Genomic DNA, 17,136 nt, shown 5'->3' with positions numbered 1-17,136 from the left:
ACCAGCAATCATCAGGCCATGCAAAAGGATGGATTGGAAGCCATCATCACTTCACAAGCAATCGGTCGTTCTCTGGTCTAGAGGTGACAATTTGACTGCCTCACCTACCAACTTGGCAAGATTCGCTTCCCATCACCACTGCAGAGGAGACCAGCCGTCTGTCCTTGTACCCGGCTGTGTCACAATCGGGACATGTTGATGAAATTCGTCTTTCATACGGTATTGCCATATACATATGTATCTGTATATAAAGTTGTTCTCGTCAATAACGTCTTCTATACCTTCCTGTACAACTAAAGCACGGGCGGCTGACCTCATCCCACCCATAATTTCGGTGCGATGAGCTCGCCCCACTTTTGCTTTTAGTTGTGCCGGCATGAAAGACACAACCTGGGCATGGGATTTACCAGGCCGAGAGGATAATGATCCTGCTTGCCAATATGCGCCGCCACTTGCAGTGTCACACTGATGCTGATCTCTAATGATGTTCGCGCCAGTGTTGCGAGGCAGTTTCGGAAATGGCTTGTGAATTTCAGGCAGGTCTACATGTAATGGTTACATCCCTTCCAAGTGCACTGTCAATTGCAGCGGACGCAGAGATTTTTCAACTACAGACGTATCCTGTTTGGCGGGTCACGTGACACCATGGTTGTCGTGAATGAGAGGTTAGCTGTGTAAATATGATTAATTCACAGCGAATAGTGATTATAATTCCGGTGTGCAGCAGATGTAGCCTGCAAACATGCACATTGTTGTTTATTGTCGCGAAACGGATAAACCTCGTGACAATGCGCCGGGGGACATCTCAGCGAGTTAAAAATCTGATCCAGATAGCTCTACCGCATTTGTACCTTTTTGATGCAAACCCCGATCGGCCGGCATTTGCTCGAACGGCAACGACCGGCCCTGGCGATGATATGGCTTTCATCATATTTTACTTTCCGTAACCATGGAATTGATAGCATATGTTACCTATCTAAACCACCTTTAGCGCTACTCCTTCACGCTGCGCAGATTTTTAATCCCACAGCTGTCTCCAAAAATGTAACGGTCTTTTTGGGGAACCTGCATTAGACCCAGATATTTTCTCTGGAGACAATTAAATCTGTTTGATAACCATGGCATCATAAGTGAATACCCAAAGTAGTATACAAATTTTATGTTTCAAGAAAAGAAAAATGACCACAATAGCATAAGTTGTTTAGCGCGTTCCTTCCAAATAAAAGCGCAGATGATTGTCCAACAAATTTTAACCGAAAGGATAAGAAAAAATCGATTCGCACTTATATTCCATCAACATTTGAGAGGTTCCCCGCATTTTTAATACCGAAATCATCAATATCAATATATGTACATTTGTATCAACATAAAGCACTTGCGATTCAGGTAGTCGGGACATAACCGCGGCTGCTGAATTTCACTCTAAGCGGATATTTTGAAACTAAGGAACGGTAAGTATATTGAGGTTTTTTTAGTTTGAAGAGTCGTTGTTGTTCTATACTAAAACCTTTCAGATTTACTTCCTTTCCATACTGTAAAGGGATGGGTCGTTTTGTTAGTCCGTTGTGTGAACGGCTATCGCGACAAACACCGAAAGCTTGTACCCACATGAGCGTTTTACGCAGCGTACTGTCGAGCAGACCTTGAACTTTGACCTTGCATTTTAGTTGAAATTGAAGAGAATCTAAACGCTTCAAATCGCATGACCTTAACCTATTTCATTTGATGAGTCCACAGTGTTTAACAAGCCGTGCCTGCCTAGCAACAAAAGAGCCACGGGCCATTGAAGTTACTGCCGCTCGCAGGTCATTTGATTAATATTGCTTTCACTCGTAATCAGTGATGGACCCTTAATGGTCAATACTGTCACCTTGACAACCAATAAAGTAGCTATCAATCAAGGCTGAAAATGGCTGCAAATAGAGATTTCCTTTCATTAGATTCAATCACGCATTCAATACATTAACCCTTGTCGGTCCTTTGATAAATTATACCTCCTTTTCCGATCAGACATCAGAAGGGCCCGGGCAAGACTGGTTTCTGAAGAAAATATAGGATCCTGCAAAAATTATTATCTTGTGCCTGTGTGGTTTCGTTGTATTAATCGTCTCTGGTCCTCAACCGCCTGTGAGTAGAGCCGATTTATAGATCGTAGCTGGTGGAGATGTTTGAGATGTCCTAGGATAAAATGTCCGGTGAACAAAGGAGTCTATATCATCCATTTCATTCGGTATTGGCAGTAGTCAATTTGAAGTATAGAAGTCAATAGTCAAGTATTATAGAACCATATATCATAATCCGTCAGATTACGATATGGCCAGACTCTTTTCCAGGGGGACATTTCTACTTCTTCACCAGCTCTAGTAGAACACAATGGTAATCTACAAGTGCCTAGCGGTATTTGTGGTCACACGACAGTGGCGGCGCGTATTGGTCACCAGCCTATTTATCCTCAACCCCATCTGCATGTAGCATATGTATTCCAGTCATGTCGGGCGAGAATTGTTACGTGTTCCCATTTGACGAGAAGACCTTGAAGAAAGCGAAGAAGGAACTGAACGAGAATCCTGCAGATAGGGCGGAGAAGATCGATTGTTTACGGCAGTGGGTGAAGAGTCATCCTTATCTGACGGCAAGGACAGGTAATTATTTATAGAATACGTCTTCATCTTGTCTCCATCCGAGGCATCTTGCCCCATTGTTTTCGACCGAAGGAGTTCGTAAGTCTGGTGGAATCTCCCGTCACTTCAGACAGAATGTTCCACTCTGGGGTGGTCAACTGATGGGCATGCTAGAAAATAACTCCCTCTCATTTCTTGCTTCATCACACTCCATGCCCCAATCTGCAGGGTGCGATTGATTTCATTTGACATTTATTTGCGTTACAGTCCAGTCAATTTAAGCTACTTTTGGACTGGACTATGTGATCATTATTCACGGTGACTTCTGCGACATCTCAGGTGGGCTCCATCCCTGACACTTGTAGATTATAGTAGAGCTATTTTGATATGTTATAAACTGGTTATTATAGATAAGAGCTCAGACTCTCTCGAGTGACTGCGCGCTGGGCTCGATAGGAGCTTCACTGATACAAAAGCTGCCCTTGACATTGCATGATCTCTTTCTTGCAGACGATGCTTTCCTGCTCCGTTTCCTCCGAGTCGCCAAGTTCTCACTTCTCGTCGCCCAGCAGAGAATCGAGAACTTCTGCGTGGTGAGGTCCTCGGAGATAGATGGGGAGATACCGTGGTTCAACCCCTGCAGGGTCGATGATGAAATGATCAAGGAGTTTCGCCAGGGGTTCATGGCCCTGCTGCCAGGGGCGGATGACGAGGGGAGGCTGGTCATGTTGACCAAGTTCGGTGAGTAGAGGTAGCTGGTTTTCGACGATGGACGGCGGGGTGGGGTGTTCTGCGGTTCTACCCATGCAAGGTGGATGAGGCTTCTCATCGAGCACCGCCATGGCTTTACGTTCTGCCTTCCAGGGGTGCACGACAAGGGGATCGACTAGTATGATCAACCCCAAAAAGGTAATGCCAGGGAAGACTGAAGATACACAGTTTGTCGTCATACGTTACCAAGCTGTCCGAATGGGATGACGAGGGGAGAACATGTACATGTATTGGCTAAATTAGGGAAGAAGGAATGCTGCACTGCAAAGCAATGGTGCAAAATTGCCTTGCCCTTTACGAAGGGCTTCCAGAGGTGTAACTTTGTCATATGTAGACTACTGTGTCATAACGCGACTGGGTGACGGCTGCTATGGCTGACGTGGCTGCACCGCTGCCATTTCATGTGAGATCTGAAACGCAATTCCCCGCTTTCAATAGAATTGAATACACTTTGTCCGCATGAAAAACAGACGTCAGAAAAGCATCAAAATGATGAATGGGCTGATATTGATTATAAGCAGCGCCAGCCGTCACCATCATTTGAGACATGACATTAAAGGTTCAGTACCCTGTCTGTTCGCAATGTGATCTACACGTTATCACAGTGAAGTTCATACACCTTGTGCACAGTTAAATGTAAGGTACCGTCGTCAACGATCTTCAACATATACTCGTTGTAGGGCATCGAACATCGATAAAAAAATATCAAAAAAATTCTGTTCTTCAGCATTAAAAGCGAAGGCAAATTACAAACATACAGGCGTCACATGGCAGACGATTAATTCAATCAGTCCATATCAAAAATGACCTTAACAATAGCTCTGTCTTTTGATGTCCGAGCGCAATACCAGGTGGTCTAATGTTGATGCTGTCCCATTATTTCGAAAATGGCTTTGAATTGCATGACTTGAACGCCATATCATCGACCTGGACGGCCATATCATCGCCATCGCCAGGGCCGGTCGTTGCCGTTCGAGCAAATGCCCGCCGATCGGCCTCGCTGCGTCGTATGACACAGCTCGATCAGGAGTAACCTGTCGACACGCGCAGATGTGGGCTTACTCTGCGCAAAACCACACTGAAGCTTCAGGTCTGCAGGTCGCAGAGCTTCCATGTTTCCACCTACAAAATGTTTCTTTCCAGGTAATGTGGACGGCGCAAACATTGACATTGACCGAATGAGTCGCTGCATGTTTTTGGTTCTTGATTCGTGCATGATGGATGAGAGGGGCCAGATCAACGGGGTCGTCTTCATTGAAGACGTGGAAGGTGTGACATTGAAGCTCATCAACCACTTCACCCCCGATATGATGCAGAGGGGCATCAGATGCTGGCAGGTAAAGAAGTGGGCGTATAGGCAAGGCTGCATTCGGCGTAGGACGTGTATGATGTCGTGACACCGAGGCCCATCAAAATGTCCCCTTCATTTCGAAAATAAGATCTTATTTATACATGTATAAGGTGCAAAGAAAGAAAAGAATGGTATTTCGGCTTGTCCCCTAACCTTCATGTTGTTATTCCATTATTGTGTATATAACCTACTCTAATTGCAGGACACATACCCTTGGCGCCTGAAGGAGTTCCACTACATGAACATGGGCAACGTGTTTAACACCTTCCTCGAGATGTTCAAGATGATGCTGAAGGAAAAGTATAGGAAGAGGGTAGGTACCCCCTCCTCCGAACCACCGCTCCCACTCCCATCCCCGGCCCTCTCCCCGCAGAACTTCAGGTAACTCACATTGACATTCAACTCAAAACATGTACCAATAATCTCGTTTTTGGGGCCGTACTAATCAACGCACTTCCTGCATGTGACAAATCTTACAAGTTAAGCCTCATATTTTCATCTTTCTTACATTCTTGCTCTCCTTTACACCTTGCAGAAAATTCTCATTGTTGCCTCCTTTCCATAGGTAAAGATCCATTGGAATAAGAGCTCTTTCGCCAAGTACGTCCCGAAGAGGATGCTGCCTAGTGACTACGGCGGAGACGCACCCTCGTATCAACAGATCGTTGGTGAGTTAGATGTGTCCATTGTCAAGTTCTCTCTTCCACACTAATTTCACGGTGCCCAATCAAACGAATTAGCCGGCACACTAGAATCGCCTGAATCTTTTCCCAAACGTTCATGAATTTCTTTACAGCAGACAGGCGCAATTTGTTAATCGTAATGTTGCGATGACGTGCTTTCGTTTTCCAGAAAACAACCTCCAGAACCTGCTTGCTAACCAAGCCGAGATCGAATCCCTCGAGGTATGCCGTGTGGACGACGCCAAGCGGCCGCGGGAGACACCAAAGGGCGATAGTTGGGGTATGGTGGCAGGGTCCGATCAACAGGTGGCTGGAAGCTACAGAAAGATCAACACTGACTAGAGATTAGACAGAGTTTCACGTCAAGACGAGCCACATGTCGCATGACCTGACCTCTGGTGGCGACATTGAGACAATGGCCATGCCATCATAAAGTGATGTCTGCATAATAGTACGTTGTAGCTTTGAATAGATATTCTTGCCAAAATACCTTGTTTTCATATTCTTTTCTAATTGTACTCAGTGGTAAGTCAAAGGCCGGATGGTGTAATACGATATACGTGTAGGCTAGTATTAAAACGCACATCTGTCGGCGTTTCTGTTTTTAATATCGGTGTTTAACTTTCATGGGAATTGCGCTTTGTATGCCCAAAACGATACAGTGAAACCTTTACTGATGTTATTTCTTTATGGTATGGCGTATTTTACAGTATGTAGCTGGTAGTATTGTTAAGTGTTGGCTCTCTAAACCGAAATGGCAGCATTTCTGTAAATATTTTGCAAAAACTAAATATTTTGTCACACAGTTTGCGTTTTGATTTAGTTTAGATAAGCGAAATGCATAAATGCACGAGATCGAGATCGTCCAAGTTGTGCAATGTTGGATATAGAATGTTCGGCGCCCCCGTTTCACAAAATGTTTGGCGATTTCGCACAAAAAATGAGTTGAACAAATGTTTCATCTGAAACTATAAAGTCAGTCCAAACTATTTACTTATAGCGAGTTTGCGAGAAACGAAGATAGCATGACAGACCAAGAACGAGCAATTTGAAGCTGAGTATACTGACAAATTTTCCAAGCCAATTCAGACTTCTTTTGCGTGCAGACCAATTGTTGATGGATATGTAAGATTTCTCTTGTATGAAACGACTGGACGAAATATATTACTGATATTCAAGTCAGGTTGAAGGTTATTTGAAAGCGGACCTTCAAACCATAACGCGTTCATCTCGACATCTGTTCATGAGTGTTTCGGAATGAGAAACGTTTCATTTATTCAGCATCCTCTCTTTGTGTTATTGTAAAGGGACGGAAGAGTTATTCGTTAATAAATGTTCGTAGATATTAAGCCTTCAAATTGTTCCATCTGTTTCTTGTGTGATTCTTCGCAATATAGAAGGGAGAAAGGCATCTTACTTTTGGCGTCACTTGCAACATGGAGGTACTTTTAAACTGGTCAGAAACGCTACCGTCGATCTTTGTTCGACTGAGCTTTTCCAAAAGTCAATGAAGTACAACTTTAACGGACTTATTTTCTCGATGTCTTCGGCGTTGCCAGCGTACCACTCTCGACAAGCGCGTCACGATCAGACAGTGCTACATGTAGGCCTATATATACCAGTAGGCCTACAACTGGAGAGGAAAGAAGAACCGCGAATTTTGGCCACTGTTAATGCCGCCTGTGTACAGCCGATACAAAAACGTGACCCAGAAGTACCGTATTTGACGGTGTATAAGTCGCACCTATTTACATTAAAAAATCACACAAAAGTGGGGGGTGCGACTTATATATGGAAGTGCGACTTATACACAAAAAGCCCCGGTGAATGACGAAAATGATAATACACCCAAACCTAAAACATTGACCACTCTTACATGTACACGCATACAGCTGTACCCAAGCATAATTACCGGTAATTTTCATTTGACCTCGATTCCTGAAAATTCCCACCGTTTCCCCAATCAAAACCTCACAGACTCCGTTAGCATTTATTTTCTAGTTAGTTTTGCTACGCCAGACGGCGAACCATTGTTTCAATGATCGTCTGCTCGAGGGTGAAAATGGCGCCGGCGCGAAGATTGTCACTCCAACAGACACTGCAATAACGTGGTTTCGTTGTGTTTCTCGGCTGCTGTTCTCCACTACTAACATATTAAGCCAGGGCGTTCAACGTTTTTTGGCCTTCTACCGATGATTTATTTATCATGGCATGACTGGGAAAGGATTTATGCCTGGAATGCAGCGAGACGCTCGAGTTGCCTAGGCTCGGCAGTGCGTGCATTAGCCGGATGTACGGGCCACTCCCGCCGCCAGACAAGATAAGATGACGCACATCTTGTTGTATTCAATGAAAAATCATCATCAGGCAGGCCCAAGATTACTTCAATATTGTTGTATTCGATGAAAGAAATGTTCTTCAGACGACAAGCCCGAGGAAATCGTTATAGGTGTGCTAAGGGCTAAAAAACTTTTTACATCAACTTTTTGCGCCAAAGTCGGGGGTGCGACTTATACACCCATGCGACTTATACACCGTCAAATACGGTATTAAGGTAGCAGGAAGGGTTGGGCGTTTGTGGTTTCTGAGTCTGAGGGGGTTGGTGTCTGTTGACTGTGCTTTAAGAGAGACTAGGCATGGCGCCAGTCTCTCTTAAAGCACAGTCAACAGGCATTTGGTGTCAGTATTTGGGTAAGTACAGAATCAAGGCAGCTCAGAGAGCAATGATTGAACGATGCTGTGGACAAGTCCAAGGATACTGCATCAGTCAGGACCAACTTCTCATCAGAAAGCGTCACCACCAGCATATTCAATGTTCAGTTCCAACCTGTACCAGTCCAATGCACGCCTGTCATTTGTGTACCAGTCCAATGCACGCCTGTCATGGTCAGCAGTGGTCAGCTTAGCGCGATATGGAACATTCTTCCGAAACTCAAGCGAGGGAAGTCTGCTCATTAGCATATCTCGCGCACTGCTCCTTCTTGTCAAACATCGAAGTGAAATCGTAATGGAAAACGTCTGGCTTTGCGCCAGACATTGAGACTGATAAGTGAAGAACTAATAGGTAAAGAACTTCTACTTGCGCGAGACTGCTGTGATAAAATTATCATTGCAGAGACTCCGGTGACGTACACATATATTTTTTACAATCAAAAATGCCCTCAAAAGACGACATGGAATGATTATTTTTATTCACAATGTGATCTTATTTCTGTTCCTGAAAAGTTGTTTTCAGTGTATTTTCTCCTTGAAATCGATCACTTCAGGTACTATTACTGTGCATACCTAGCTAAATTAGTGTCTAGTTTCGTCTCTGATGACATTTATTTCGTAAAAATCGCTGTTTTTTTCTAAAAAGGTGTTTTTGTGGTCATTTTGGCTGTTTATTTCGAGGGTGCGGTAGGAGGTCATCGTTCACTCGATAACTCTTTTTAAAATGAAATAAAAGCGTTTTAAGATACATGATATGAATTGATATTAATATTCGTTAAGTGGGATTGTCGGTGGACGTTCATTGTTGAACAGTTGTGCTGGAATTACGAAAATATATCGATATCGTTGAGAGTTCATTCATTAGGGGCCTGTTCTCAATTTTCCTTACAACGCCTCTAGTACTGGGCAATTGCCACCATCTTGAAAAGCAGTGCCGCGGATGGCTATCGCATCGCCACTACGCATGAGAACACGATGGCTGCCCTGCGCTGCATTGATAGTTCGTAATAAATTCACATAAAAACACACCAGAAGATCTCCGATTTTATTTACAAAGATCATATTTTGTGATTTATTGATAAAACAAGCCATTTTACCACAGCAGGTGACACATATTAGGCCTGAATAAGACTTTAGAATTTGAAGTGGTGGTGACGATGCCGATATCCAAGATGGCGGAATTATACCAGTGGTCAAATCTCATCTATTTTGGGTAATTGCATCATTATTTCTTTTTGTGATTGGTGATTTGTAAAATTGAGAATGATTGAAAAATCAGTATTTTTTCACCCAAAGGCATGAGTGAACATTTGATAAGTTTATTGTGATTTAATTGGTAATTTGGTCGACATTTTGACAATTATATTTAGCAATATTTCGATAAATGCGGACCTGCTTCTTCCTCTTTTCGTAGTGACGGTGTTTCGATAACTCAGGTCAGTTTCACGGCAAAAATAAGTGGTAGTTTTGAAATTCGAATGTGCATTTATTGATGTAACGATAAAGTACATTTCCGAGAATAATTAGTGAAAGTTTCAGTAGGTGTCGATTTTTGTAAAGTAGTGTATAGGCGATGGATTGGCTCAGCCATGTGCTCGTCGTGTCAGCGGGGCGCAAGCCGTCATGGGGGATGTAGGCTACACTACAATGCACGTGATTGATGGTTGAACATTCACTCTCGTTGACAGTGTATTATTGAAATACTAGCATTGTACCCGTGGCGCAGGCAGGTTCAAATGGGCTATACCTTGAATAGATTGAATTGCAATAAACATCTAATGCAATATCAAAGGAGCCATATCGAAGAGACAAATTAAACCAACCATTTGTCCACAGACTCGGACCTAGCTGTGGCGTGCTGTATGCGTGCATATAAAAGTATATCAGTTGGTCCGATAGAGATGATGAGGCAATGCCTCGTTCCTTCGTCAGCAATATGCGCCTTTTTATACGGAGAAGGAGTACCCATGCAGATAGGCCTTCACATGTCGGCCTCCAAATGGCTCGAACCAATTGCACTATCACTACTATAACTTAAAAATGCGTGCTCCTCCTACATGTAGCCAGGTCTCGGGCAAGGCACTTACTCGACAGGCAAGCTAGAAGTTCAGCACCGTGAGCAGCTCCCTGATAAGGCCATTTCAGGTTCAGCGCGCCTCTTCAGATCAAGTATTGAGAGCTGTGGTGAGTTCATAAACATACCATGGTAACCTTCATTATCACGAGTTAGCTCTGGCTAACACAGCACCCATAATAAACAATAGACCACCAATTTGACCCCAGCTCCTTACTGCGGGAAAACCCAAGTCCAGCAACCGAAAATACCAAAAATACATTTTTGTTTACATTTGAACTGCACACATACGTTTGTTTACAATTTCTTTCCCCGCGAAATCTCGAAGATCAGGTGACCTAGGCCTACAATCGTGGATTGAAAAATAACATTAACCTTGGTTCAGCAGGTCAACACGTGTACAGGCTGTTCCAATCACCCCCCTACAGCCAGCCGTTCAACAGGTAGTGTTAATCACCCTGTGGGGTGGGAGTGCAGGTGATTCATTAATCCCCTGCATAACTAAACAGCAATGGCTTGGCTTCCGTGAGTTGTAAGGAGAATTGACCGTGTCCGATTAAAAATCCCTCATTACTGCTCCGCTGAAGTAAATTTCCGAAAATAAACATGACGTTGCATCAGGATAACATATCACCTGCAAACGTGCAAAATTTCCAGACGAAACACGACCCCCAAATGGCACTTTAGCGAGCCGCCTTATAGTATTATGATATAGATTTGATTGTGATGATGGTGTATTGTACTAGGCCTTGCATGCTCCCAACGTGTGGCATATTTAGACCATATCCACAACTCCGTGGATATGGTCTATTGTTTTTACTGAGCCGATCGCCAGGACCCGAGGGATGTGGTTTTCGACACGTATCATGTAGGAGCCAGTTTTCGCGGGTCTTATCACTAAGTGCAGATTTACTAGCTTCCAGCGATTCCATACACGCAAAAGCTTATTTATTACGAAATTTGAGATCAATAACGAAATATCTGGGGTGCTGCGTGGATGTTTTAAGCGTGAATTAATCTTGAAATCGCTCACTGAAAGATCGATGCAGACCAAAACAAATCCGAAGCGGCTCCCCCATTTTCGCGGGTATTGCGCATGCGCGACTGATTGTTGTGTTTCTGTGTCGTGCATGATCCTAGGTATTGACCCAGTGTTTTGAACGTGAATTAGAGAATTGCTTGCCTGTTTAGGACGCATTTTGGGCGCTTTCTTTGCGGAACGAAATAAAAATCAAAAATCAGAAAATTTCTTCTCTGGAAACGAAGTGACGCGCGAGAAAACGGGAAAAAACGGGTTTTCGCGAAATTGGGGATGACTCGAAATTGGGCAGCAGCACCATATCTCCGAAACTGCCGCACGGAACGACCTGAAATTTGGTTAGGTTACGTTTCATAACCTGCTAACGAACAACGTGTACTTTATTTTTGCAACCGTTGCTTACTTTTTTAGTTTTCGGGTGATTTTTGATGAAAATCGCCGGTTCTGAACCGTTCCGGTAATAGCACTGCCTCCCGCGTTTTTACCGATTAGGCAAGTTGCTCAACGTTGATCTGTCCCCGACCTGAACAGGTGGGAGTATACCCGCTACATGGAAGAGCCAACAGACATTTCGTCTACGCATTCTAGACTGGGTGAGTGTGAATTTTTCGTGATTGTAATCGCCCTCAAATTTGTGTTGAAACACTGCATCAGACAAAATTAACTCATCAGGGGTCAAGAAAAGGATCTTAAGAATATATATTCGCTGTTAGTTTGGGTGATTATAGGGAGCACGTCCATCTTTTGAGGCAAACTTGTCATCCGAAAGTTTCCAGATCCCCGCAATGGCGGATATACATTCATCAAAAAAATTACGAATTCGGGCAAGTTTCATCAAACTGTGCGCCTTAAACACCTAAGAATGTCTCAAAATCACCCAGACTCTACACATGAGATATACCTTCACTGAAAATAATTGCTGAAACCTCGCTTAACGTGTCGCGAGTGCTGAAAGCAACAGTTTTGGAGATCGTTTTTCTGTACATCCTGCTCACTCCTGTAGAAATGTACAGTAAAGCACGTATACACGTGCAGTGTAAATGGACACACGAATGTACACACCTTCTGAAAATATTGTCAGCAAAGGTGATAAGTGTTTGTTCTGAATTATGACAATAAAATTCATAGACTATTAGCAGGAAGTCAGTGTCTGTTGGTCTGAATAATGAATGATAAATCTTCTGGTGAAGTTAAAATATTTCCTCGCTCTGTTTTACAGCCTGACGGGGATGATCAGCATCTGTTCTGTTCTGCGACCGCATCAGTCACGGATATAGGAGCCTTGACCACGAGGAGCTGATGAGGCAAAGTCGTATAACCGTCTTAACCTTGACATCGGTGCAGTGCTGAATTTGCCGTCCGAAGACAAACCAGTATAATATTCCAGCCGTATTTCGTTCTTTTTCACTGTAATACTTTTACTTCAAAAAGACTGAATAAATAAACCTACTGTGGCAGTTAGTTTAAAAAGATATTATTGCATGTTACGTTTTTACTCTTAGTGCTGATCGGTCATGCCCCTTGGGCCTGGCCGTAACCTTGCATACTGGTTGTCTCGATGCCGTATGCTATGACCATGTATATATCTACTGGACTGGTTTGTTGCACCATGTCGAAGGAATTTTATGTAGACATCAAGACACTTCCCTCGCATCACAATCTACACCTCAAAAGAATGGTTGTAAAAATCCTTTGCCATGATTCCCGGTTGCCCCTATGTTGTGACCATGCATGCATCAATGGCCTGGGATGTTGCAACCTACACTTCAAAGGAATGCGAAGTCTAAATCACATTTATTTTTTGTCCCCAGGTTGTGACTTTCCTAACAGCAATTGCAGACCATATCCCTGGTGATAGTGTTTTGTCATCTTAAAAATGAGCACCAGGACAAAGCACCAAAAACCTGCCACTTAAGATCAGATCAGAAGTTACCTACGTGGTGCCAGTACCCACAAGTGCATGATTGACACCTAGATCATTTGAAGAAAAAATTGGCAGCAGAACCATGTGTGCATGGAGGGAGGTATTGGGTGATATGAATAAAGACGAGCAAATGCTTTTACTTAAATTTTGTACAGAAAGACCTGGTATAAATGTACATGGAGTTTTAGAGAGAAGCATTTGCTAGTCTTTATTCATATCACCCATTATAATATAAATACTGTGGAGACGCAATGTGTTATTGGTCGTCCCAACATTGGGAGCTTTCATCCCCGATGGCCAACTGGTTTCCCTCACTCGACCAGAAAACTCATCAAAAGATACGAAAGATGTTGAGATTCAGATTACATTTGCTTGTTGTCTGCTGGATTCTGACCATCCATATGCTGAGTTGTTGCAGTCCCAGAACCATCGCTAATTCTAGTATTTATGATGCACCTACTGTCACAACCTAATTCAGCTGGTTATTCAGGGTTATTTGCCTCTGATTTATCTGGTTATATCCTGGTGCAAACCTAATTTCTCAGCATGACAAAATACTTTCACCAGGGATATGGTCTGCAATTTGCTGTTAGGCGAATTGCCCAATACTAGTTCACATTGATACTACCAGTATCAATTACAAAAAAATAGATTGTGAGTAACAATAGGCCTACAATACAATCAATGCTACATGTCATGAGGGTGGGAACGGGGAAGGGGGGGTGGTAACTGTCTCGACGTCCCGTTAGGAAAAAAGGCTTATCCTGTTTCCCAATATGCAATTTTAGCCGAATCGTGACGCAAAACACGGCTTGTCTCGAATCCCGCTAAAATAAGGGTGTCTATCCCGAATCCCGACAGTTATTTTCGGCCCATCCCAGTGTCCCGAAAATACCCGTTCTCCCCCTCATAAATAGTAGACCATATTGTCACATTGATGTTTTCTTTCATTACAGTTAGACTTCGAGATCTACATTTTCGACAAAGGCCTGGTGTAATATTACGTACTTGATGAAGGTAATATTAATTTCTTCAAATTTGAAGAATGACGTTAATGGGGTACCAGCACAACTTCATTGACTGCTACGTGGCGCTGGTGGTAACTAAGGTATTGCATCGCTCATATCACTTGAAAAAAACATTTACCCTAGTTACGACCAAAGCTGCTTAGCAGAGGGCGATACCTCATCAGGAGCGCCACAATCATATCATTGGTGTGAAAGCATTTGTATGAAGTTTTTCAGTTCTCAATGTGTTCAAAACCTTAATTGTGAAATTGTGCACTTCGAATTCAAATTTACGTCACTACGTTAGTTTGACATCCATTGATGTCACGGTAATTTCACTGTTATGCTGTGCTGCTTTCAGGTTTAATGACACGAATGAGTACAAGTACATTACATTTTTCGACGAAGGCCTTCTGTAATTTCATACGCTTCTTACGGTTAGTATTGATTCATAATTTCTAGTAAAAAAGTTAATTTTGAAAGTGAAAAATATGTTACAATACAATAGACCTGCAAATACCATATACGCAAGTTTTGAACAAATATCACACATATTCCCCAGTTGACTTGTGATGATATTGATAATGGTGGCGGTGGTGTTATCATGTACATGGCTTCTGACGTAGTAAATGTTTTCTTTTCAGCAACATTCAATAGATTTATTTACTGTATTATCATTTCGACCAAGGCGAATTCGACACTTCAATTACACAAGGTTAGTAACTTTTGTTCACAAAATCCAAATGGAGGCAAATACAGAACAATCAAACTTAGTCATTCCAGTCAGTTACTGAAGCACAGTGAAAACTGTCGGGAGCAGTGCAACTGATGGCATGTCAAACTTCCAGTGACTGTCCCTGTCCATATATTTCAAGACAGTACAAATCTTGTAATCATTTTGTTTATGCAATGTACGTTATTATGTATCATTTCAGCACAATCAAACTTAGTCATTCCAGTCAGTTACTGAAGCACAGCGAAAACTGTCTGAATTAGTGCTGCTGATGGCATGTAATTACTCTACTACCACTACCAGTGACAGTCAATGTCCATATATTTTCAAGTGTGCGAAATTAGTACTCGTCTACTTCTTAGTGTTATTTGAATGCAATGTATGTTATAAAAATATTTGTTCAACACTATATCAACATTCTCATTCCTGTCAGTTTCTGAAAATCAGCTAAAGCAATCGCTACCAATGCAGCTGATAACAGCAATTCTTTTTGTTCCCAATGCCCATCCATGACAATATATTTCACGCATGTGACAATCATGTAATCATCCTGTTTTTTGTGTTCTATTCATGCAATAAATAAATTCAGTATTTTCAAATCATTGGTGCTACAAAACTATTCTCATTATAGATTATTCATATTTTATAAAATGCTGTCATGTCAAATTTTGTGTCCTATAAATCATTATGAAGTCGGCATTTTATATACAACTTTTGTACTCCTCCTAAATAAACATACAAATCTTGTTTTATGTAAACTTTGTATATGTGACCCGTCACAGCAAAACCAGGCGCATGTCGCTCTGAGCTTGGCAGGTTGAGACGGACTGTTTGTTCATTTATCTAGTGTCTGCCTTTTGTAAAATATGAGCACATCAATTTCTTCCATTATCTCCTGGTGTCATTTAGGCTCATCTTCTGTGCGACATGTACCTGGTTTTGCTGTGACGGGTCACATATTCTATAGATATACAACACTCTAATGTCACAATGCCTCTCTCACTCGCTTTTATATAGCAAGATGTATGAATAAACATGACACACCAACTATGTACAAAATTGCTAACAAACTGCACCATTTGTCAGTACACCACATGAAATACAGAGATATGTCTTAATTCTAATCTTTCATTAGCGACACCATTTCTTACCCGAGTGCCTCCTTCATTCATACATCTTGTACTTTAACTCAAGATACCCATCTTTGAATATTTTTAGTATACCAAGTACTACAATGTCAATGTATTGAAGTCATGTTCTTGTAGTGTTATTGGCTTTCTATTATCTTGTCAAAATACCACTTGGTTCTCGCAAAATCTCAATAAAAACAAATGCTATTGCATGTATTGCATATTCTAACAGCTATCCACTGTATCGATTTATCCATCATCTGTACTATTTGTCACAAAAATGTTATATTATGTAAATCATATTTCATTACATAATGCACACTGCCAATTACTGCTGAACCATTCATATGTCATTTAAATAAATAATTTTCAACTTTTTAAAACCGTCTTATAGTACTGTTCTTGTCACTTAGCTGAACCAATTGCTCTATAGCATGAAATTTCCAGAAATGCCCCAGGGACTGAAAAGTGCTGTTTTAACAGAGAGGTGTCCTAAACTGAGAAGTCGAGTTGAATGGAAACAACCAATTTGGAACCAAAAACTACTGTCCTTATTAAAGAGGTTGTCCTCAATAGAAAGGTGTCCACAAAAAGTAGGTCCACTGTATATGAAAGTACAAACCCTGGTACATGTAGTGACATCATCTACTCCTCGATGTGGACACCTGCAAATGCAGCGACAATGTCACATCAGTTATTTAATTCATCGTCCTTTGTGCAGATGGCACCACCCATCAAGCATGTTGGTGACGAATAGTGTCGCAGCATTTCGTCACCGAGCTTACACGAAAATGCACTGTCATTCATTCAGCCATAAGTGTAAGACTGTAGGGTTGTTTCCAACCAAAACATGTTCGAAATGTGTCAAGCATTCGGAACACCCAAAGACTGATTAGAGAAGTCAAAATTGAATGGAAACGACCAATTTGGGACCAAAACCAGTGTCCTTATTGGAAAGGTTGTCTTTAATAGAGAGGTGTCTACTAACGGAGGTTCCACTGTACATAATGTAGGAACCCTGGTTGTGACATTGTCCACTCCTCCAGCTGCACACCACCAAATCCACAACAATGTCACACCAGTTATTTAGT

The 17,136-nt window shown here is 42.2% G+C and overlaps 1 protein-coding gene and 1 long non-coding RNA gene across 3 annotated transcripts; both read left to right on the top strand.

Annotated features, from left to right (window-relative positions):
• The first annotated feature begins 1,334 nt into the window (after positions 1-1,334).
• On the top strand, positions 1,335-6,775 carry LOC135495568 (alpha-tocopherol transfer protein-like). The gene is made up of 7 exons (XM_064784362.1): positions 1,335-1,451; positions 2,487-2,642; positions 3,132-3,362; positions 4,536-4,729; positions 4,946-5,056; positions 5,309-5,411; positions 5,596-6,775. Exons 2-7 carry the CDS (start codon positions 2,489-2,491, stop codon positions 5,766-5,768), a joined length of 966 nt encoding a protein of 321 aa, XP_064640432.1. The 5' UTR covers positions 1,335-1,451; positions 2,487-2,488; the 3' UTR covers positions 5,769-6,775.
• A 2,471-nt stretch (positions 6,776-9,246) lies between these two features.
• Positions 9,247-16,950, top strand: LOC135495571 (uncharacterized). Of its 2 annotated transcripts, XR_010448581.1 has the most exons (5): positions 9,247-9,574; positions 14,132-14,192; positions 14,544-14,619; positions 14,827-14,897; positions 15,118-16,950. It is a non-coding gene; the product is annotated as an uncharacterized LOC135495571 (long non-coding RNA). The 2 variants fall into 2 exon arrangements; XR_010448580.1 differs by having other exon boundaries at positions 14,827-16,950.
• The last annotated feature ends 186 nt before the right edge of the window (positions 16,951-17,136 follow it).

This window comes from Lineus longissimus, chromosome 11 (assembly GCF_910592395.1).
Source record: "Lineus longissimus chromosome 11, tnLinLong1.2, whole genome shotgun sequence".
NCBI classification, from domain to species: domain Eukaryota; kingdom Metazoa; phylum Nemertea; class Pilidiophora; order Heteronemertea; family Lineidae; genus Lineus; species Lineus longissimus.
This window is presented reverse-complemented; position numbering and strand designations above follow the sequence as displayed.

Bases quoted from the DNA above. Each gene is read 5' to 3' on its own strand.
- LOC135495568 (XM_064784362.1), top strand. From the start codon at position 2,489: ATGTCGGGCGAGAATTGTTACGTGTTCCCATTTGACGAGAAGACCTTG. The intron at 2,643-3,131 runs GTAATTATTTAT...TCTTTCTTGCAG, and splicing joins TTATCTGACGGCAAGGACAG to ACGATGCTTTCCTGCTCCGT. The intron at 4,730-4,945 runs GTAAAGAAGTGG...CTCTAATTGCAG, and splicing joins GGGGCATCAGATGCTGGCAG to GACACATACCCTTGGCGCCT.